Raw genomic sequence first — 25,521 nt, forward strand, 5'->3', positions numbered from 1 at the left:
ACTGCTACAAACCGATAACGGTCAGATAATTATGATTTAAACCATGTTAATGCAATTCCACTAATGCCAACATAATTTTCGAGTCTATTTAAAAGAATGTTGTGGTCAATAGTATCAAATGCAGCACTAAGATCGAGTAACACTAATAGAGAGATACAACCACGATCGGATGATAAGAGCAAATCAATTGTGACTCTGATGAGAGCAGTCTCAGTACTTTGGTACGGTCTAAATCCTGACTGAAAATCCTTGCAGATATCATTTCTTTCTAAAAAGGAACATAGTTGTGAGGATACCGCCTTTTCTAGTATCCTTGACAGTCAAGGTAGAATCGAGATCGGCCTGTAATTGACTAATTCTGTACGATCAAGGTGCGTTTTTTTAACAAGTGGTTTAATCATAGCCAGCTTAAAGGTTTTTGGTACGTATCCTAATGACAAAGATGAATTAATGATAGAGGAGAGGATCTATGACCTCCGAAAGCATCTCTTTCAGTAGTTTAGTCGGTATAGGGTCTAACATACATGTTGTCGATTTAGATGATTTAACGAGTTTAACGAATTCTTCCTCTTCTATAGCAACGAATGATTCAAATTTTTCCTCAGGGAGACTACAATGCACTGCCTGATGCGATACTGTAGTAGATCGTTGCATAGTTATAATTTTCTCCCTGATATTATCAATTTTATAAGTGAAGAAGTTCATAAAGTCATTACTGCTGTGCTACTTGGAAACTTCTGGGCTTGAAGCTTTATTTTTCGTTAGTTTAGCCACTGTTTCAAATAAATACCTAGGGTTTTGTTTATTTTCTTCTAATAGGGTTGAAAAATAAGCAGATCTAGCAGCTTTTAAAGCCTCTCTGTATGTAATCGAGCTCTTTTTCCATGAAATGCGAAATACTTCTAGTTTTGTTTTCTTCCAGTTGCGCTCCTTTTTTCTGGCTGCTCTCTTAAGGGCCTGAGTGTGCTCGTTGTACCACGCCGTTGGACTATTTTCTTTAATCTTTTTTAAGCGCAAAGGAGCAACTGTGTCTGGAAAAGAGAGAGTTAAAAGTTTCTGTCGCAATATCGAGTTCTTCTAAGCTATCTGGGATGCTGAGATGATGAAACTGATTAGGAAGATTATTAATAAAGCAATCTTTAGTGGTAGAAGTGATAGGTCTAACGTATTTGTAACACAGAGTCGACTTTGCAGCCTTGGCTAAATTAAGTTTACATGAGACTAGATAATGATCTGAGATGTCATCGCTCTGCTGCAGAATTTCAATGGCATCAACATCTATTCCATATGATAATATTAGACAATGAGTGGGTCCTGACACATGTTCTCTAACTCCAACAGAGTTCAGAATGTCTTTAAATGCCAATCCCACTGCATCTTTTTCGTTATCTACATGTATATTAAAATCACCAATTAGGACTTTATCTGCAGCCAGTGATAGAAAGTCAGCAAATTCTTTGATAAAGTCTGTATGGTGCCCTGGTGGCCTGTATACAGTAGCCAGCACAAATCTCAAACGTGATTTATCATTTACAAACGTGACTCTTTTTTTGCGTATTGTGTGGGCGGAGATTATTAAATGAGAAACATTATGATTTCATAAGATCTGGAAAAAGCGCGTTGTAGTCTGAACGTTCGTTGCAGTTCTTGAAAAGTGGACTCTGTAAAATAAAATGTAAATATAATAGAAAATAATAAAATAGAAAATAGAAAAGCACAACAGGACCCCTTTAAAGCTGGCTCCTCATAACCCAATTGAGTGGCTGCGCTGAGTCTTGGCACTTCCACGGCCAGCATCCACTACACTGGACCTCTGGGACTGCCAGTGGGTCTCTTCCAGTTTCCTGCAACACCATCAACAATCCACATGTCAGGCATGAGGGCAGTGACAGCAACACTGACCTTTATCAGTCAGCTTTGTTCCTGAAGTCAGTCAGCTGTGTTTGTCTAGATCTATTAATTCATTCAGAAATACATTACAAATGCAATTCATAAATGCAATGATTAAGATAAACCTCTTTTATGATGATCATGTTTTAAATTTCTAAATTAAAATAGATTTTTATATTTTCTTTTCTCTTGAACAAACCCACCAGGTTCCAGATGAATCACATTCCAAACTTACATCCAATCAGAAAAAAATAAAAGACTTGTGCCCGGTTTCACAGGCAAGGCTTAAAGAGCTTAGTTCACCCAAAAATAAAAAAAAATCTGCCATCATTTACTCACCATCATGTCGTTCCAAACCCGTAAGACTTTCGTTCATCTTCTGATTACAAATTAAGATATTTTTGATGAAGTCTGAGAGATTTCTCCTCCATTGACAGCTATGCAACTAACACTTTGACGCTTCAAAAAGTTCATAAAGAGATCGTAAAACTAATCCATATGAATTGAGCGGTTTAGTCCAAATTTTCTGAAGAGACTATTGCTTTAAATGCTTGAAAAGATTTACTTTAGGCTTTTATTCACAAGTTGCTCATCAACTCAGTTCAAAACTAGACTAAAGACACATCTCTTTGACCTAGCATTCACATAATACATTATAAACTTCTATAATTCAATGTTAGGCTGCATAGATTAGGTCAGCCGGAATCGGGAACACTTCCCATAAATCCTGATGTACTCGTTACATCATAAGAAGAATGGCATCTACGCTAATTTTAGTGTCTTTGTTCATCCTGAGGTTTTCCCGCAGCCTGCCGGATCCAGGCCGTATCCAGATCTGACGAAGGACCTTCGCCTGGACCAATGACAACGCAGTGCCAACTAGTCTCTCCCTATGGAGGATCCCTTTACCACTCTACAGAGAAGGCGTTGTCAGGAAAATTCGTTTTGCGTACCTACCCCGAAGTGACAAAATAAAATAAAATTCTGTATCAAAATTTATAAGGAAACACCAGTACTTTGTTTAGGCTTGGTTTGTAGGGAATTACAAACCTGCGCACATATATTCAAACGCACATAACTATAGCACCAATTCTTAATGCGCATGTGAACGCCATCAGCGTTTCTCACAGGTTCGCGTTTAAAGTCTGTGTAGAGAGAATGGTGTCGTCTTAGCGGCCCCTAATTTAATAGCAAATGATTGTTGCGACGGAAGCGAATCAATCAAAACTAACTTTAGCAGGAAAATAACTTTATTAAAGAACCGCTATAAAGCCAAAATAATCTCTGTTACCTTAAATTATACGCTTATCTCTGTAAAGCTGCTTTGAAACAATCTACATTGTTAAAAGCGCTAAATAAATAAAGATGACTTGACTTGACTTGACTAAACGGAAGCTCAAGCATGTTCACTTGACGTGTGAAAACCAATGAGGTTTGATACTTGCCTTGACAAACACCACTGATCATTTCACACATGCTGCTGCTGGGACTCGGGGGCCGCCCAGAAAAAAAACAGTCTGACTTTGTTTACCATTGACTAATTTGATGTCTCCGTTAGTTTAGGCATGGATAAGATATACACACAGCACAGGCCATAAACTTGTGAGCCTCAACTTGGGCAGAGACAGGGTATTTAAAGTCCAAAGGTCAAGAACAGCACCTCAGTGTTACCAGCCCTTCAACACCGTTAGCCTTGTAACTAAAATAGCTTGTGCAGTGTTCATTTACAGCCAACTTAAACAGCTTTGTTCTTCACTGCTGTGCGTGTGTTTAAAGGGGTCCTATTATATCCTTTTACGAAGTCTTGAATTTTGTTTTTGGGGTGTACTAGAATATGTTTTCATGCTTGATTGTTCAAAAAACACATTATTTTTCAAATTTTTACATTATTACATCTCCTCTCTTCCCAGTCTGGTTGAACGCGTCGTTTTCGTTTTCGAAGTCCCTCCTTCAGACATACGAAATGTGCTGTGATTGGTTAGCTGGAACAGTGTGTTGTGATTCGTATAGCTTAGCGTGTATTCAGGAATTGCCCCGCCCCTACATAACCGTGAGCTCTACTCAGATGCAAATATTAACGATGGCGTCAATTTCAAACCATTTCAAACCCGATTCAGACCCTGACAATGTTAACGAACAAGAAGATCGTGCAGAACGGATTTCAAGCATGGAATTTGCAAGCTCGGATTTCACAGGGCATTTCAGAGTGGTAAGTTTTTTTTGTATTTTTCTTATAGAAATCAATGAGGTTCATTCTTGTGTTACGCAGCACATCTGTTCTATGATGTATGTTTAAATGTGAATAAAAGTCTAAAATCTGTTCATCATATAAAGCGATTGAGTCTCTTCAGAAAATGTGGACTAAGCTGCTCAATTCATATGGATCAGTTTTGCAATCTCTTTATGCATTTTTTTGAAGTGTCAAAGTTGTAGTTGCGTAGCTGTCAATGGAGGAACAGAAATCTCTCAGATTTTATTAAAAAGATCTTCATTTGTGTTCTGAAGATGAACGAAAGTCTTGCGCGTTTGGAACGACACAGGGGTGAGTAATTAATGACAGAATTTTCATTTTTGGGTGAACTAACCCTTTAAATCTAGTTCCAGACTAAACTGAATGTTTGAGCTGTTTTAACTGAAAGCAACTTGCACTGGCATATCTTAAAAATGTCCGTGCCATTGTTTTGTCTCAAGATGCACACCAGTAATGTTTTTTTCTTCTAAGGCACTTCTAAGACGATCGGTCATTCATACTGCAGGCTCTCATTTACAAGTGCACTGATTGCGTGCCAGACTCCGTCAGGCTATATCTGGCATGTATTAAGTTGATTGCTCTCGTAAGTGCGCCAGATGTGCAAATTATTGTCATGTCTGCATTGTGATGCACAACTTTGCCTCTCCTTGTTATAAAACAATGTGCATCCAAACAACTTGAGCCAATGTAACCTCCTATGTCAGTGTTGCTTATATAGCATATATGATATTGCATTTGCGTTTGTTTGAAATGTAACATCTATGCAAAATAATCCTTGAATAATTTCTTAAGGTCATTCCCGTTTCGAATATCTGATATGTGTATTGTCAACAATAAGCATAAACATTCTGCATTTCCATTTTGTAGTGTGGATCATTCATTCCGACATTTAAACTGATTCTCATGTTTAAGAATCTGTTTTCTGATAAAAAAAAAACCTTCATGCTACTGCCCACTGACATGCTTTTAAAGATCATTTAAATCAAGATCAAGATCATTTTTGGGACCTCTGTATTTATACAACTTTAGCTGCATCGGCCCTGCACCCAGTAAAGACAGTGATGCAGTGATCCCTTTAATAGTTGCCCAATTTTCATGTGTGGATAGACTAAGGGAAAAGTCACTCAAAATTCATAATTATTTAGTTGTCTCTTCCTGTAGTCTGTGGGCCAAAACTGCTCCTCTTCTGTGGCTAATATTAATTTCATAATGATCCTTTCTCCCTGGTCAAGCAGCAAAAGTTAAGTGATAATGTGCAAATACTACTGGCCCATTATGGTGAACAAATATGCAAGACTAGTTTATAATTACATGTCACCGTTTATAACACAGAGCGTTCATCCTTAAAAAAATATTGGGGGCATAAATTAAGAGTATACCCACTTCTCCAGGCACCATGGGATTATCAAAAATTGTTAAGTGTGTGTGTGTGTGTGTGTGTGTGTGTTGTCATGTAGGCTATAAACTGATTGTCTTGGCTTGCATCCATGAAATATTGTAATGTTATAGGCCTACTGCATATTGAGAAAATTTAGAGCGGTATTGCGCAACAATCGGGAGACGGGGACCCCCCCGAATATTGACAGGTATTTCGCAGACTGGTCTCACCTCCTGCAGTGCTGGCGCATCTGCTCCAGCTCGTACACAGAGTAGGGCCGGCTGGACCTGTGAGAGGGCAGTCCCGGGGCCGAGGGCAGGGTGGACATGAGCCTGCAAACATTCACAGACACAAATCAAAGACGTCTTCTTGAGAATATGACAAGCAGAAACTTTTTAAATATCGATTTAAAATAACAAGTGACAAGGTCTTAGAAAAGTAAATACTGAATCTCAATCCCAGTATTGATTGAATAATTTAAAAAAGGTCAAGTGATGCAACCATAAAGTAACTTTCTTGAATATACTTAAGTATTTTATCTTAATTATCTTAAAAATATTTAACACATAGACATATTAATTCTTAATCATGATATTATACAATTATAATACAATGAGTTGCTTTATGTTGTTGTCACAGTGGTGAGTGTTAGGCATTTTACTAAGTAATTAATTACTGTAATTTAATTACTTTTCCCTTGAAAAAGCAAAGTAAGGAATTACTCCTAATTTTTCTGTAATTTAATATTTACGACAGTGCAAGTATTCCACAGCGACTCTAGGGGCAGACTCGCTGTTTGACAAAAACACAATTTCTACACAGTGTGCCTTTAAGTTAGAATCCACTCACAACTCTAAACGGCAGAATTTTTGTCCAGTTTTTGTCCATCGCGATTAATCGTTGCCCAGCACTAATTTAAATATAATACATTTTCATTTAATTGCAATTAGGATGCAATTAAGTGTCTGGCAACATTACATTTAGTTCCCACTTAAGTATGTTATTTCCGTATAAGGAGTTTTTTTTTTTTAAAGGGGTCATATGATGCGATTTCTTGTTTCCTTTTTCTTTAGTGTGTTATGTAGCTGTGCAAGTATAAGATCTGCAGAGTTACAAAGCTCAAAGTGTCAAACCTTAAGAGATGTGCTTTAAAAAAGTTAAGACTAAAAAGTTGATTCTAAAAAGTGGCGCAATTCCATATTTGCGAGTACATTCTGGTGCTTCTGACTCACAGACACAGCCTGTAAGTATGTTTTCATATTTTAAGAATTTGCTACTGACAATTCAAACGCAAGTTTTGAGCAGTATAGAGTAGCACTTGCTTGTCGCTTCTATGATCACAAATGCAGACAGTTTTACGTTTACATAGTCTTCTAGGCTGACATTATCACCTTTCATTATTGCTTTGGGAGCTGATGTTCCAAATATGGTAAGGGGCGTGACATTTCTGTCACACGCTTAAGGTTTTTGGGCCAATCACAATGCTCTGGATCACTGGCCAATCAGAGTACTCAGCCCTTTTCAGAACGATGAGCTTTATAAAAATTTATGCGTTTCAGAAAGGCGGGGCATAGAGGAGCAACAATAATGTACAGTATGTGTAAAATAATTACTTTTTTTAACCTAAAACCGGGTAAACATATTGCATGAAACCAAATACACAAAATAATGTGCTTTTTAGAACTATCATATGACCCCTTTAAGTATACGCTAAAGTGTACTTCTTTTTCAAAAGGGTAATAATTTAATATTACTGCGTATTAAAATCAATAAGTGAGTCTGAATGTACTGTAAATGCCCCTGTTTCTCGATGAACACAAGCTGTGCTGGCTCTCACTCACGTCGATGTGGATCTGTTTCTCGCTGTGTTCCTCCATCAGGCGTCTGGATGTGCTGTGGAGTCTCTCGTTGTCGGCCTGCGGCTGCAGTAAGACTCCGTTCACATCACTTGCCACATCAGTGTTCTGCAGCAACACACACATTTCACAACATCACATACACACAGAGGACATTTTCACCGATCTGTCGGAGATCGGGAGACTCGGCTTCATTTCAGTTTCAACATAGTGTCGGCCCAGATCCGGCCCACACCTGGGCTGTGTGGAATCCACGAGTACCAGATGTGGGCCGGATCTGGGCCGACGCTATGTTGCTGTCTGGGTTGCAACTTTTTCTCAAATGTTTCTTAAAATGTCTTAAGAATAAATATAGACTCTTTTCATCTCTGTTTAATCTCTGTCCCTGTCTGTCATGTACCTTAATCCTGTCTCTGTGTTCCTGGTTCTTGATGTGAGTGGTCTTGTCCTCCGGTGGTTTGTAGTAACTCTTGGGCGACTGACTGACCTCCTGGTTTAGATCGTGACCTTCTTTCTGCTGTTGACCCTGATCCTGACGTGAACTCTCACCCTGACCTGAACTCTGAACCTGACCTGAACTCTGAACCTGACCTGAACTCTGGACCTGATCCTGACCTGAACTCTGAACCTGATCCTGACCTGAACTCTGAACCTGATCCTGACCTGAACTCTCACCCTGACCTGAACTCTGAACCTGATCCTGACCTGAACTCTGAACCTGATCCTGACCTGAACTCTCACCCTGACCTGAACTCTGAACCTGATCCTGACCTGAACTCTCACCCTGACCTGAACTCTGAACCTGATCCTGACCTGAACTCTCACCCTGACCTGAACTCTGAACCTGATCCTGACCTGAACTCTCACCCTGACCTGAACTCTGAACCTGATCCTGACCTGAACTCTGAACCTGATCCTGACCTGAACTCTCACCCTGACCTGAACTCTGAACCTGATCCTGACCTGAACTCTCACCCTGACCTGAACTCTGAACCTGATCCTGACCTGAACTCTCACCCTGACCTGAACTCTGAACCAGTGCCCGGTTGCATAAAGCACCTTAAGTGTAAAGTTCTCCCTTATGTTTCCCTTAAACCTAAGGGTGTTGCAGAAAAAAACCCTTAAGTGTTACTTAAGGGTTTCTTTAAGTGAAACGTCATAAACACTTAGAATTTCCCTTAAACGCTGTTTTTTCACTAAACTAATCCCTTAAAAAAGCATTAAGTGTTGCATAAAACCCGTTAACGGTCATTTCCCTAAGTATAACTTAAGGTTTGGAAATTGTAACCTTAAGAGTAACGCGGACAAAAATATTGAAACTACTGCGGAAACAAAGACACCTACATCTTGGATGCCCTTGAGGTAAGCTAAAACATATCAAAAATTAATTTCAAAGTGAACTATCCCTTTAAGGGAAAAACTTAAGGTGCTTTATGCAACTGGGCACTGATCCTTACCTGAACTCTAAACCTGACCTGAACTCTGAACCTGATCCTCACCTGAACTCTCACCCTGACCTGAACTCTGAACCTGATCCTCACCTGAACTCTGAACCTGACCTGAACTCTCACCCTGACCTGAACTCTGAACCTGATCCTCACCTGAATTCTGATCCTGACCTGAACTCTGAACCTGATCCTGGCCTGAGCTTTGAACCTGACCTGAACCTGACCTGAACTCTGAACCTGACGTGAACTCTGATCCTGACCTGAACTCTGAACCTGATCCTGGCCTGATCTTTGGACGTGCGCCGCTGCTTTGCTGAACTCTACTGCCTCCTGCTGTTGCTCCATCCTCAATCATAACCCTGAGGCTGTTTAACTACAGGTGAACCGTAAAGAAAAAAATATATATAATGTTAAGGAAAAATAATAACCCAATGCTAGGGTATTAAAACAACAGGGCTGAGCGATATATCGGTTATTGTGATTTATTAGTTATATTATAATATTAACCTTTGGTGTTTGAGTTTGAGGGAGGAGTCCTGTCTGTCTGAGCTGCTCTTGTATGTATTGGCTGCTTCTCTCTTCCCCTCTGTCACTCTTCTCTCTCATCAGATCCTGCACTTTCTTATCCAGCTTCAGCACTGTAGTCCTGTATGAGGGTGTGTGATGTACAAAGGTCTCAAAATGTCCACCAGTGAAAGGAAATTGCACTTGCTTTTCTAATTTAATCAGGTCCAGATTCATGCACTTATGCAGTGCAAAAAACAAGTGGGATGAGTTTCTCCAGGAAATTGAGGAGAAAATTGATTCTGATATAGCATCATTATGTCCAGATTCTCCTAACAATGAGAATGTCCTCACAAAGTGAGAAAGTAAGAAAACATCTAAAAATATTATAAGTGTACAGTGGATATAAAAAGTCAACAACATAAGAATTGGACGTTTAATGTAAAAATATATTACATTTTTCTTAAAACACCTTTAAGTTTCTGTTATTATCTTTTTTTCTATGAAATGTCACAGGTTTTAGTGGCATTGCATAGGTTGTAATTTTTCCATTAAACGTTTTTCATTAAACAAAAGTTCTGATATGATTTATCTTTGTTTCATTTTATAACAAAAATGCATATCCACTGTATCTGCACATCTTGTTTTTGACACTGCACTCTGACTGATGCTACATGGTTTTAATGACCAATTCTACCCAAAAAAACTGATGCCATGTGAAACCGTAGGACATGGTTTGTCCCAGGTCTCTGACAAGTGACTGGTTAATCACTAGTACCTGATGAGGGACATCTGCAGGGTCAGCTGCTCTATCTGTGAGGCGTCTGTGTCCTGATTGCTCCGTCCACAAGAGTCTGAGCTCATCAACACACTCTCCCCCTCTGACACCTACAAGAATGATATACACTGTCACATGCTGCTTCTGCGAGTGTGTGTGTGTGTGCGTGTGCGTGTGTGTGTGTGTGTGTGTGCGTGTGCGTGTGGGTGCGTGTGCGTGTGTAGCCTGGTAAACCCTACGTTATGGGAACAAAACGTCCCCAAAAGGATTTTTGTCCCTTTTAATCCCCATGAGGAAAAGTCACTCTAAATGTTTTTTGAAAATATAAAAATGCAGAACGTTGTCTGTGATGGGTAGGTGTACGGTTAGGGGATAGAATATACAGTTTGTAAAGTATAAAAAATCATTATGTCTATGGAAAGTCAACATAATTATATAAAACATGTTTGAGTGTGAGGGTACGTTTACATGACAACGATACGCTTAAAACCGAGAAGTTTGTACTTTGAGTTTTCCGCACACAGACGACACCATTTTCAAAACGATCCCCATTATTCACACAGATCCGCGAAAACGACTAAAAACGCTGTATTCTGCTGCCAGGCCAGTAGATGGCGATGAAACACTATAGACTGAACACGTAATACGCATGTGCATGACGTCATCGTTTTCACAGATTCATGTTTTGATGTTTACACGGAGACAGCTTTCAAAAACTTGCACTTTGAAACCCCTTTTTCAAAAGTTGTGTTTTCAGGCAACCCAAACGCTGTTGTCATGTAAACGAAGGACCAAACCGCATAAAAAGTTTTTATGTTTTTAGTTGAAAACGGTGTCGTGTAAACAACTCCTGAGTTTGGCATACATATAATTGATGAAAAATAATTGCCAAAATACTAATATGCCAGAAGTCAGATAAATCCGACAAAACCATGTGCTGTGTGTCATTCAGAATTGAATTGAGTGAACCATTTAATTTCCAGGATTTAAAAGGAGGTGGAAAACAATTCGGAACAGAACTTAACAAATTGTCCAAATCATATTTGGAAATGCCATTTATAAAATTTGTTTTCCATTTCCACAACTGTACAAAAGTTTGGGGTTGGGAAATGTTTAAAATGTAAAAAATAAAAATAAAAATAAAAACTCTTCTGCTCACCAAGCAGTGAGCTTTTGATTATTTATAAAAAATACAGTAAAAATAGTAATATTGTAAAATATTACTTTCCCATGGAAAAACATTGTGACGGGTCTAAAATATAAACACTTATAATATGTTTCCCAGACAGCAACATAGTGACGGCCCAGATCTGGTACGCCAGGGCTCCAGACTAACTTTTTTTATTAGGAGCGCTGAAGCCCCTGACTTGAAATTTTAGGAGCGCAAGCAGACAATTTAGGGGCACACCTTAAATCACCTTGATGCAATTATTCACATTTTCCTCCCAAATAACTGTATTACTGACACATGCTTTGATAACAAATAGACTTAACATACAGAAATTACAATGTGCAGTTTTATTTAAGTTCACAGGGCTCCAGACTAACATTTGAGGGCAGCGGCACTAAGTTCTACAGAAAGTATTTGGTAGCACTGTGGGATGACAAGGAACTGAGCTTAGTTTGAGGTGTATAGATAAAGTTAACTTTAATTATTATCATTCATAATGTCTTAAAGGAGCCGTATGTAAGATTGTGGCCAAAACTGGTACTGCAATCACTTTCAGAGCGGTGTATTCCCTCCCCCTCCCCCCTGACTCGAGGTTGCCAGATAGGCTGTAGGATCCAGCAGGAACGTAGGTTGCTATGTAGCTGTGGTAACTAGAGCTGAGCTGGCAACCCGGATGCTGAAACACTACTGACTTCGTGATTGGTAGATAGGTGGAGGGTGGGGCATCAGGCCAAAACACAAGATGACAACATCAACATCAGTTGAGGGCTGCAACTTCACTTTTTAAATGACAATATCCTGGCCCTACTACTGCTGTCAGTGATACAAGTATTTGAAATGAACATGATTTCTTAATGTCTTAGTGACATATCAGGGCCATTTTATGATTAATTGAAATACATTTCTTACATACAGCTCCTTTAATATTAATTCAAAAGCAAAATGAGTGACAAAATAGATATTAGAGAGCAGTGGCGGCTGCTGGTCTTTCAAAGAGGGGAAGCTCATTTTCGGCCTACATCATAAAAATTGTCCATTTATTTATACGTAAATTCTGCTACTGTTATAACCATAGTATACCACAGTTACAGTTAGTGTTACTACATTAAATCCATGGTGAATGTTGCTGATCTGTGGACCTAAAGCCTTCTATAACTTGTTCGTTCATGGCACGATATTTCTCCTGGTTTCCACGTCAGCGCTGTTTGATCTGATATGGTTTATAACAGAGAATTCTGCGTTGAATCTGAATGTTTCTCACTGGATCTCGCAGCAATGTTATTAATTATGTGGCGAACTCAATGGATTTCTTCACTGGATCTCCACGATGTAACGGTGTTGCCACGTGATCGAGATCGGCCCGCGACTGGCGAGAGAAGCTCTGCGCTGTCTGTTATTGGTTTGAACTATTAAACGGTCCGTGAAGCAGAAATGAGTAGCGCAGTTTTTTCCACTTTCAACATGTCACGGCATACTCTATGCTTGAGGCTGAGATTGCGTCTATCTAGCGAAGTGCCTGCACTGTCTGCAAACTTCGTGTTCCCCGCAGTTCTGGGGTAGCGACTGCAACATTCGCAGTTCACGGAGTTCGTCTCCTTAAAGTACCTCAACCAGCTGAATTCTCTCAGCCAGTCTTCCCGAAAATGGTGGGTTCTGGCTTTATCACCTCACAAACCTCATACGCTGACCATTCAAATGGGAAACACACAGATTGAGCAACAGCTGTTCATGCACAGCAGGGTAAGTGAAATTTGAAAATAATCTAATAATTATAAATCAAACAGCTTATCCATAAATCTTGTGGAATAAACACAAGACATTAGCCTGACCACTTTGCAATGATAACATTCTCCCACTTATATTTTTAGCGCGCCAGGCTAAAGCAACACGTCGTGGAGCAAACGTAGGTGTTTTTGTTAATCCTGTCGACATTTAGTTGTGAACATGTTTATACATATTTTAGTTGTCCCACACTGCTTGATCCACGCCCGGCATTTCTCCCCTTGGGTTTTAGGTTTCGGGAAGGGAAAACATTCCACCCCCCCGTCCAAACCTTTAGGATACCGGGTATCAGATTTGCACAATCCATACGCACAACGCTTCGGCATGTTTCCCTCGCTCGAAAGCTTGCCAGACATCCCGCGCCTAGTTACGGTTGCTAAGCCACGATTGGCCTGTGGCGGTTTTCGGGCGTGACTTAGCGAAGGGTCAATTACATAAACTGTACCGATGAAAACAGCCTTTAGAGGATCTTGACTATCATATAATCTGATAACCCTAAACTGTGTTTTTAAAGAGACGGTTAGAGGAAAGGTTAGGTTGGATTATTTTCTCTCATACCTTCTCTTTATCTTCTAGAAGACTGACCACAAGAGTCCTCAGATGAATCAGCTCCTCCAGCTTATGGTCAGGAATCTGCAGCTCTCCTGCAGACGTCACAAACAACATGTCAGAAACATAATTACACAAGCATATTAACAAAAAGTAACTTGCCTTTGAATAAAAATTGGGACCCACTTCATATTAAGTGTATTTAACCAGTACTAACTATGCACTTATTGTGTAAATTTTTATATTGACCTTGAATTTTTATAAAAATACCTGCATGTAATTACAGCTGTAGTTCATTTCTGTAATCACATCTATAATTACACTGTTAACCTTTGCTTACACCTTAACCCACCCAGCAGGCACAGTACGTCAATGTGACGTCAGGAAGACGTTGGACTCCAACTAATCCAAAGTCAGTCAGACGTCATATTTTGGTTGAAAATGAAAGTCAGGTTGACGTCTAAACCCAACGTTTGTTTGGCGTCAAGCTCCAACGTCAGACAGATGTTGAATTTTGGTTGGAATAAGCACCGCAAAAAAATGTGACATGCATGGCAGCACATTAAATCTGTGAAGATCTCAGCAGAGGAGGAGTAAACAACTCCACAAACAGCATTACCAGCTTCACTTATTACTAACCAGATTGACTTTATTTAATGTTCGTTTGAATGAAATCAAGTTGTATTTTAAAGTCACCATGATGGTGTTTAGCGTTTGCTTTAGTTGGACTCTTGACCCTTGACTTCTTAGAATAAAATTTTCTCTGGCTGCTATAATTGTGTGTTTTTAAAGCACAATTGTTGTTGCAAAATAGTTTAGAGAAATTGAAATCAGGTGATATTGATGAATTCCTGATCATATTCAGTGTCTAATGTTTTGATTATAAAGGGCTGTGTATTTTTAATGTTTTATAATCAAATCCGTTTAATTTTACAGCATGAGAGCAATGTTGTTTATCAAATAATATAGAGAATTTTAAAAACATTTAGTGCATTAAACTTTTTTCTCTATATTATTACTTAGCCATCAAGAATCAGTGTATGACTCTCAACAATGGTGACAATCAATGAAATGCTTTATGCTGCAGTGCATGCTGGGTACCACCAATCAAAACTCACCCTTATCTCCCAGCATGCATTGCGGCATTAATAAATTATGCAGCTGGATTTTTTGTAGCTTGTTTTATGCTCAGAGTTGATCTGATTATCTGCACATTTTGTTTGATTGTCACCATTGTTGAGATTCATATGCTGTTTTCTTGATGTCTGTGTGCATCTAAGTACTGGCATAGATGAAAGGTTTTTGTGCACTAAATAGTTTTTAATAACCAAATATTTTATTTACAACATTGCTTGATATGCTGTAGAATCAAATTACTTCTATTATGAATAAAACAATAATAAAACCTCAAGTCCTATATAACCAAAGCATTAGACACTGAATAAGATCATCATCATAATAATAATCAGCCAACACCACCTGATCTCATGGCTACAACAATTATGCTTTATAAACACTCAATTATAGCAGCCAGAGATATTTTTATATTAAAGAGACAAGGGTCAAGAGCACAACTAAAGCAAACGCTAACCACCATCATGGTGACTTTAAAATACAAAATATGATTTCATTAAACCGAAAATTAAATAAAGTAAATCTGGTTAGTTTTAAGTGAAGCTGTTAATAAGTGTACGGTCATGCATTTCACCTTTTTGTCTGGTTTATTCCAACCAAAATTCAACGATTGCCCAATGTTGGAGCTTGACGTTAAACAAACGTTGGGTTTAGACGTCAACCCGATTTTCAGTTTCAACCAAAATCCAACGTCTAACCGACGCTGTAGTATATATCCTGTGTCTGCTGGGCACACTTAAACCTAGCCTGGCTCCACTCTCTTACGTACTTCAATTTTCATTTTCCTTCAGTACTCTGTCTGGGTTTGCTGTATAATCGTGTGTTTTCTCCGGCCAAATTTTTACCGGTCCAATCAGCGAACAGAGGGAGTTGCTGAGAACGATGACGTTTTCGGTCGTGCGCTAGTTTGAGTTGTACGGTTACATCACGACCAAACATTAGCGATTGGTTATGACAGATCCAGAGTGACTCTTGGCAGATCCAGTAGTTTTAAACTTCATCAGAGTACCCGCCTTCAAGGAAGTTAACACTTGTCAATGGAGTGGCCAGACTCTCTGTATAAAAGAAATGTACGAGAGTCTGGTAGGACCAGGCTAACTTAAACCTACCCATACCACCAAACCTGTCCCTAACCTTACCCGTATCTACCTCAATAGCAGCACAAGTGCTTTGCAATACAACATCAGTGCTGTAATTACATTGTACCGAACAAATATTTTTTTGATGCAAGTACATACTAGTTAATATAAAGTGGGACCGATGGACATTTGATTGATTTGCAGGTGTAAAATGCAGATGTTTTATATTAAAGGGGCTTTATATAGAGTTCAGAAACCCTTGTCATTAGCGACACCGGTGGCTTTTAAGTGAAAAGTCAATTGTTTTTATTATTGTTGTTTTGGACCCCATTGACTTCCATTGAATGGAAAAAACTCTCTTCAAAATATCTTGTTTTCCATATATAAAGAAAGCCATACAGGTTTGGAATGACATGATGGTGAGTAAATAATGACAGAACTATCCTTTTAATCCCAGACAGCCACGTAGTGTCGGCCCAGATCCGGGCCACATCTGGTATGTGGATTCAATGTGGGCCGGATCTGGGCCGACACTATGTTGCTGTCTGTGATAAAACTTGTCTTAACATCGACATCTTTTCAAGCAATAAGCCTCTTTCTATAAATGCCTCTGAATTATAAATGTGATTAGAATTATTATTGAATAATAGAAATAACGCAGGATGTTGTCGGTTGAGACCCTGCTGTGTATGTCGTACCCATTGCAGTGAGGAGATCCTGCAGATGTTGAATCTGGGTCCGATCAGCCTTGTTTGCTTCCAGCTGTCCCACACGGGTCTCCAGTCTCTCGTGCCCGTCTCTCAGTCTGTCCACCTCCTTCAGAGCCTCTACGGTCTCCGGGTAGCACTCAGCGCACAGAGTCTCATAACCCCCTGCAACTCCTGGGAAGGCAAGAGGGAATGTCATTTACAAAAGCACAGTTCATGCCACCTGAGGCTGAGATGAATGTCTTCGTTTTTGGCCTCAGTTTCTGTAGATGTTGGTTATGCATTTACATTTAGCAAATCATTCATTCAGGTCAATGTTTGCCTCAACTGCAGCTGCCGCCTGCTCTGACAAAACAATGACTGCGATAAGAACCTGTGAGGTTTAGGATGGTTGTGAAAGGTTACTGGCTTCTGAAAGCTACAGGACACACTAAATTGACTTTGCGCTGTGTGTTGAGTGATTACGGCTGGACGTGCCTCTTGGATCTTCTGCCTCTCGCTGATGAACGCGGTCTGCGAATCGTCCCATGTGACGCTGTGTGAGCTCGTCTGGAACAAGGTAGTCGGCCATCTTGTCCTTCAGCACTTTCTGAGAGAGAGGAAAAATTTAATTGGGCATTTTCTTAATAAACATGAGTCGACGCAATAATTCTCCGACCACATAAAGCCCTTGTTATTGTTTCAGCACAAATCTCGATCATCAGGAACAGTTACCCTAAAGTGGAAAACTCTGACAACACTAACCCTAACATTTACATGAACCCCGCCCCCGGGAACACGATTTATAGATTATCATGACAGAATATGCTGATCAATGACTAGATTAGAAGATAACTACACATAAGCTACATAAATTCATCAACTAATCATTCAGAAATGTTGTCAACATGTTGTGACTTCTTCTTGAGTCTCTTCATCTTTGTCTGACTGCGGTTTGAACATAAAAGGCTAAAAGTTTTTGAAATATTCAGTGTGTGTCTGTGTGAGGTAATCGAAGATGCTCACACGGCGCGTTTTTGCTAACCCTCAAAAAGTGACAATTTGAATATGCTATAAAAAATATCTGAGGGGTATTTTGTGCACTCTGGGGACATCAGAGACTTATTTTACATCTTGTGAAAAGGACATTATCGGACCGCTTTAATACTTTTATTTCAAAAGGACTTTCAACAGGAATCGGTGTGATCTGGAGATCGCGTGAGGGATGTGAAGTGACTTCTGTGTACAAGAGGCTTCATACATTGGCACACTTTTGACAGTGGACTTTCTTTGTTTGTGAAATTTCATGAGGGTGAATTTGAAAAGTTATTTTTGGTTGAACTATTATTTACTCACCATGGTGTTGTCCAGATCTTGCAGTCGGTTGCAATGCAGCTCCAATACGGGCACAAGACGGTCAACCAGCTTATTCATGTTCAGCTGAGGATGACAACATGTTATCAAGTGCTGAATATAAATGAGCAGAAATGTGAGTGATACTGGTTTGTGTGTGTGTGTGTGTGTGTGTGTGCGTGCGTGTGTGTGTGTGTGTGTGTGTGCGTGTGTGTGTGTGTGTGTGTGTGTGTGTGTGTGTGTGTGTGTGTGTGTGTGTGTGTGTGTGCGTGTTCACCTGGCTGAGCTGACCATTCGCTGCAGCAACTTCCAGTCTCAGAGCATGTCTGAAGTCTATGAGCGACTGGATTTCCTGTCTCAGAGCAAGACTGAAGTCTAGTAGCACCACAATTTCATGTCTCAGATCATCTCTGGACTCTGAGAGCGACTGAACTTTCAGTCTCAGAACACTTCTGGACTCTATGTGTACCTCAACTTCCTGTGTCTGAACATTTCTGGACTCTATGAGCACCTCAACTTTCTGTCTCAGATCATCTCTGGACTCTATGGCCGCCTGGACTTCCCTCAGCAGGTCTTGGATTAAGTCCATACACTGAGGAGGAAACAGTTTTTGAAGATTTACTTGGTTTAATTTCATACCTCTCATACAGTAACTGGGAAACCAACACGCTCTTCAGAGAAAAAGCCCATAATGCCCCTTTGCCTGAACTTTGAAGAGGGATCAAACTCTATGAGAGCACTGCTGAATCAGTTAAGCACATCCTCCGTGTCTCTTCCTTTGAAAAGGCAAGTATACTTTCTGAACTTTTGACCTTTAACCCCACCAGAGGTTGCCATGACGGCACACAGCCCTGGGAATCACCCTTGAATCAAACAGGATGTGGCATCGCTGTCCACTCACTTTCTGATATGTTTGCGTAACCCCTGATGTTTCCTCCTTTCTCTTACCTTTGACCCTTCGTCCTCGTTCCCCTGGACGATGGGAAGAGCCATCAGTGCCCGCAACCTCTCCTCCAACACCCGATGGGAGGCTGTGATCTGCAATATGATGAAAATATGATTATGTTTTAGATGGTAATACCATGTTTTTGAGCATGTGCAATGGTCAAAAGTGTTGGGACATATTAACGTTACAAGGCTTAATTTGCATATTTATTGCAAAAATACTCAGATTATTTTATGCTCCTTATTTATGCAATGCCCTTTTTATAACAGCTGCTATTATTTCCAAGTGTGACTCAAGATGTACATTTATGCAACTTTCCATTACATATAGGCCTACTCTACTGTTCAAAAGTTTGGGGTCAAATTTGTGTGTGTGTGTGTGTGTGTGTGTGTCATTTTGAAAATCTCTAATACTTGCCATATATTTCATAAAAATTACAGTAAAAACAGTTATATTGTGAAATATTAGTACAATTTTAAAAACTTTTTTCTATTGTAATATATATATATAAGTGTAATTTATTCCTGTGATCAAAGCTGAGTTTTACAGTACTCCAGTCTTCAGTGTCACATGATCCTTCAGAAATCATTATTTTTATTATCAATGTTGAGAGGATTTGTGCTGCTTCATATTTCTGTTGAAATACACTCTGAGACATCAAATACTTATTTTACATCTTGTGAAAAGGCATTAGCTGCTATACCACCCCTTTAACTAATGTTAGCCTAACGAACTGTAAAGTGTTACCAGCAAGTTTATTAACTGTGTGGTGATAGACCTAACTTACAGTGTAGTGGAGGGACCATGGTTTTGTAAAGCTCACACTTCTAGTTCACAGTACTACAGTTTTTGTAAGTTTCCTCCTTTCTCTTACCTTTGACCCTTCGTCGTCGTTCCCCTGGGCGATGGGAAGAGCCATCAGCGCCCGCACCCTCTCCTCCAACACCCGATGCCGGCTCGACGGCTCCGGCAGGGAGGCATAGATCTGCAGGTCTTCCAGGATGGAGACTAGCAAAGGGCGCAGGGCCCTGAAATCGACAGTTCCGGCATTATATATAATGGAGAGATCCATCAGCTCCTGCGAGCTTTTGTCTGTTGAAACGATCTAAGCAAATCACACGTTATCGGCTGTTTAGCTTTGGTTGTTTGCTTGTTTGCTCTGTTTAAGCTTAGTGTTGTGAGCGGTGGCCTCTTTGGGTGCTTAGCAACTGATTCAGTGGTATGGCGTTCCGATCGGCTCTTTTGCAACATGCACTCGTCACAATGAACGTTCTGCGTCTGCGGGGTGTGTGTGTGTGGGGGGGATTATTGACATTTCAATAAAATGGAATTATTCATTTTTTAATTTTCTTCCACGCTGATCTTCAATTGTTTTATTATCAAAGTGTTTTTACCTTGTAAAATTGTATTAAATATTGTATACGTATAGCTTTTTTTCAAATAGCCTAAATATTAATTTACACAAATTACCTTGCCATTGTTTCTTGTCAACATATCCACAGATACTTGTAAAGAACTCATAAAAAGTTGTTATAGCATGTATGTACTATTCACCACTAGGAGTCTCTTGACCAACACAAATAATATTTGTAATGTTTATTTTAGCGTTGTAATATTTCGTTTAGAGTTTCGCCGAAGTTTGATTGACAGGCGATTTGACAGTTAACAGAATTATACTTTAAAACAATTATACCTCAAAAGAGAAAGGCGTTTAAGAGAAAGTTTATTATTAGGCTAATATTTAGACTAGAATTTAGCAGATACTTAACATTTTAGACCCAGGGTTTTTAATTCTCCCATTGTTTTTAACATCACACAAACAATAACATGTCCTGTGATAATATGTGCTGTAACTACAAGAGATGATCGATCAGTTCACATGCTGCTTGAACTGAGGCTATACAAAGTCACAAAACGGTCAGTCTAATTAGTGTTTGAATTATTTAAAAGCTGAGCTGTTTCATACGTCCTTCCAGATAGCTGACTGTCTTATATGCATTTGCAAGGAGGCATTAATATTCTTTATTAAGTTCATTGAAGAGCCGCATGGACCAACAATACTCTCTTTAGCTTGTTTACATCAAGGTTTACATAAGGAACCCCGTTATTCGTTGTTTTTGTAACTTTAGCATTCCGTACTCCTCGAGTCCCCCTAGTGGGCTGGATAGAACATCACAACTAAAGAGGTAATTTATAATACCCTGACACCTCCCCCTTTGAGTCAAATACTTCAGGTTACAATTCTGTTATATAATATCTTATGATTATAACAACATGTTTCAGTAACCTTACATAACAAAGATGACAATGTATTTAACTCTCTAGAACTCACTTACCAGAACATATTTTCTTTAAACACAAAATGACTCTGTCTTTGCTATCACCTGTCAGTTTCTTAATTCTTCACATTAAATGTCAGAATATTAATTATTATGTTCAGGTATAACCAAGCCTGGCCATAACACAATAAAGACATTTACCGACAGTATATTATCACTCTCTTCATAAGTCCAACCGCTCGGCAGGCATCACTGCCTGACCTAGTGATTTTATGTTTCACTCCAATTGTCTCTTTAGATAAATCAGAGTCTCTTTGAAGTTGAACTTTCTGTGGTGACTGTTCTGAACTCTCTACTGTCTTTAAAATAGTTCCCGGAACTCTGTCAGGCAGCAACTGAAGATGCCTGCGATTTATCCGTTTCTCTCCCCCCTTTTCATTGAAAACTTCATATGACCGTGGAGTAGTGCTCTCTGTCAGCACCGTAGCAGGTCCTTTCCATTGAGATTCACCATCCAGCTTTAACAAGACTGAATTCCCTGGCCTGAGAACAGGTAAGTCATTCGCACCATGTCGTCTGTTAAAGTAGTATGCTTGCTTTTCTTTTGCTGCTTTGTCTTTCTCTCTCACACTTGATTTGTTTGGCCACTTTGGTCTCAGATTTTTCGGTAAGGTGGGTAGAGTGGTACGGATTTTTCTTCCCATTAGCAATTCTGCTGGGCTTACCCCTGTAGAGGAGGTGGGTGTGGCTCGGAAACACATGAGTGCCATCAGCGGGTCATCCTGTTTCAGAATGCGTTTCGCTGTCTGAACGGCCCGTTCAGCATGTCCGTTACCTTGTGGATTGTGCGGACTCGATGTAATGTGCTGAATATCGTACATACCACAAAAGCTCCTCCAGGCTTTACTGGAGAACTGCGGTCCATTGTCGCTAACAATTTGTTCTGGTATGTCAAATCTCGCAAATAACGCTTTGAGTCTCTGAATAACATGTTCAGATGTTGTGACATGTAGCAGAAGAATTTCCAAGTAGCGCGAATAGTAGTCAGATACCACCAGATATTGTTTCAATTTATGCATACACAAATCTGTGGCTATTCGCTGCCATAGCCTTTCAGGCAGTGGTGTTGACTGGAGAGGTCCCTTGCGCTGCGCACATTTATTTTCTATGCAAAACTTACATTTACGAAATCGCAGGCCACCACACAGTCTCTTGAGCGCGTGCCCTGCATTTTGACAAACCTTGGTGTCCGTCATGAATTCTGCTAAGCATCTCGTGTCTCATCACTTTTGGAATTACTATGCGATTCCCCAGCACAATCTGTCTTTCCATTTGTAAAAACTCTGTACACTATTAGGAACACTTTAGCATATTCCGGCCATCCTTCCGTCACAAATCTCTCTACAGTTTGTAGCTGCTCGTCCTTTTGTGTCTCTGTTTTTATTTCTGTCAGCTTACGCTGTGACACAGGCAGACATCTGATGATTGCATTCACGGGACAACTCACATCTGCTGTCATGAAGTCTTCCGTAGTGTTCAGTGCGTCTGCCACAACCAAGCTTTTGCCAGGCGCATACTCCGCTTTCGCGTTAAACCGCATGAGTCTCATCAAAAGTCTCTGACATCTCACTGGCACAATGTCCAAGTCTTTACTATTGATTAGCGGGATTAATGGCTTGTGGTCAGTGATCAATTTAAAGGTGAACTAAGTAACTTTTTTACCTTAACTGAACAGCTTCGGAGTCACTGGAATGGTTATAATACTTATTTCGGGTTGAATGGTGGTCGTTTCGCACCCCCCTGGTGCCCGTGAGCGGAAAATACGCACTTGCAACTTTGGGGTGGCGGGCCGCCGGCTGCCGCGTCAGGAAGTATAGCGTGATATCAGGTCTCGCGATGTAAACTATTGCTTTACGGCCAAAAGAAATCTGCTCAAATACTGTCATTATTGCGCTCCCTCACGCTGTTCGAACCCGAATGAAGAAGACGTTTTAAAGAATGTCCCATCTGCTTTGATGTCGTTGATCTGCTAGCCTCTGGTGTCTGAGAATCACCAACGAGTTTTTACAACAGTGTTGTCAAATATCTATTCCGAAGCTGTGGGGGGAGCTCTAGAGAGAAACCTGCGAGCAAAAAGCGAGAATACAGCGAAGAAATCCCGAAGCTACTGAGTGCTGCTTTAAATGTGTCCATGCCCACTAAGTATTTCTGGAACCTTCCACACGCCCATACGCCTGCAAGGCATTCCTTCTCAATCTGGGCGTATCTTGTTTCAGAATCATTTAAGGTGTGTTCGACATCGGCTGCGGCTGGATGTAACCGATCGGTGAGAGTAGCCGCGTGCAGGCGGGGAGGAGCTGCAAACGGAGACGTGAAGTCGGACACATTCTGGTTCCCGTAGTGACCGCTCACGTGGTGTTTGCATACTTTATCACAGCTGAAGTGAAATAAATGCAATATTTGCCAAATAATACACAGATGTTTCAGAGACATTTTCATTCATACTTTATGTAGCTACTGCTTCATACAGCGTCTGTTTGAACAAGAATAAAGTTCAACATAAACTAGCTACTATCAATGAAGTGGAGTCTACATTTTTTAATCAGTTTTAATTTGATAAACATGACACAATATCATCGCAACAACATGAAAAGAGTGTTAACTGTTATAAAAAAATGATTTGTGAGCTTTAGAGGAACTAAAGCTGTTCAAATAAACACGAAACACACGTGATCGTTTTCATGCGGTGAATCCGGCCAATCGTGGAACAGCTGTGTCGTCATCAGCCCTCCTGCAGCCGCTCTTCAGAAGCTGCGCTGGCTGAGTTCCCCGGATACTCTCAAATCGCTCTCGCGGGACTTTGATGGCATACGTCACAGTCACGTGGCGTCGGCGCTGTATCAAGTCGGACAAAATTTCTAACCGGCATGCACTGCTTCAATTCAGCCGCCGATCGGTCTGTGCAGAGCTGCATGAAGTCGAACAAGCCTTTAGTCTTCTAGAACAGTACGCGACCGGTTTCTAGCTGTCGTCATGTTTTTGCAGTAAAACACCGCAGATACCGTAACTGCTAGCATCCGCTGACACCACTGTTTCTTTTCCCAGATCATAGTGTGCCAGGACTGGAGCTTTTGTGAGTGAGCTTTTAAGAAGATTCGCAAAACCGAAACTAAGCACAGCTGAAACAAACATTCATAAAAACTTCTAAAATACCTTTGAAATCACCACGATTTCTGGAGTTTATTCTTTAAAAGGCTGAAATGATCCGTCGATCGATTTAAAGATGTGGTGTTTTCTGGGGTCGACGAACGTGTGAAAAAAAATCGGACTCTTCCTACTTCCCGTAGTGTCACATGATCTACACCAAATTAAGCCACAGAATTCTTCTATTTATACAAAAATAACCAAAACACTATGACAGTATATGCTATACATGCTTTCTTTTAACTTGCTGATATTATTACATACATATGTCACTGGAAGAGATTATTATAACTTATATAACAAAACAAAAAAAATCATAAACTCTGGCGGAAACGGGCTTTCATAATATATGCATTTAATAAAAGCATCATCTTAACTTTTCATGAACTAGGCTATGTGTTGAACAATAATCATGATCAAAACTGAATCTCTAATCCAGATATGGACCAGCTTTGAGGACAAACAGAAACAATATAAAGACAGTAAATAGTTCATTGATGAGAGACTCATTAGAATCTGATCAAATCTCATCGAGCTCTGATTAAACTGTGATGCAATTTCATATTAAGTCGATCTTTTTCCACTTCAGATAGCCTAAACTACTACAACATAATATTTCATACAAAATATAAAAATAACAGAGCAAGAAAAGAAACAGAAATGGCATTTTATAATGTTACAACAATTTTGTAATGTCTCTCAGCCATCTCTCGTCCAAAGTCTTTAAATCTCTCTCTCTCTCTCTCTCTCTCTCTCTCTCTCTCTCTCTCTCTCTCTCTCTCTCTCTCTCTCTCTTAACAGAAATTCTGATAATTCCTACTGTTTCACTGATAATCCATAACATTTCTAATAACATTAATTAATAATTTTTATAATGCAGGAGAGTTGTGCTCGATATATGGGATACGTAGCTGATAGCGCCTCCTGGTGTTGAAGAAGAAGATCTGCGTTGGAGTGTAAACAACACATCTGTCTTGGTTTTATTTTCCTTTATTCATTTTTCAATCATTTGGACTGCAGGTAATGAGGTACATTATTTTCAAACATAAATTTAAAGTAATCCAAAATAAAATAATTTAAGTCCACTAATTGTATGGATTTTTTTAACCAAACAACATATAAAAATATACATGTCTTTCAATAACCGAACAAAGATTTGAAAGTTACTTTCAACAAACTTTGGCAAAAAGTAATCAAGAATTTCATCAAATTCCACCAAAAGACATAATTAAT

The 25,521-nt window shown here is 39.7% G+C and overlaps 1 protein-coding gene across 1 annotated transcript; it reads right to left on the reverse strand.

The window, feature by feature from the left end:
• Positions 1 to 9,312: 9,312 nt before the first annotated feature.
• On the reverse strand, positions 9,313 to 17,098 carry LOC311304414 (uncharacterized protein; the record flags this gene model as incomplete). The annotated part of the gene is made up of 5 exons (XM_084431408.1): positions 9,313 to 9,469; positions 10,106 to 10,215; positions 13,617 to 13,702; positions 16,519 to 16,701; positions 17,005 to 17,098. 5 exons carry the CDS (start codon positions 17,096 to 17,098, stop codon positions 9,313 to 9,315), a joined length of 630 nt encoding a protein of 209 aa, XP_084287534.1.
• Positions 17,099 to 25,521: the final 8,423 nt, after the last annotated feature.

This window comes from Rutilus rutilus, assembly GCF_951802725.1.
Source record: "Rutilus rutilus genome assembly, chromosome: 1".
In the NCBI taxonomy this organism is placed as follows: Eukaryota; Metazoa; Chordata; class Actinopteri; order Cypriniformes; family Leuciscidae; genus Rutilus; species Rutilus rutilus.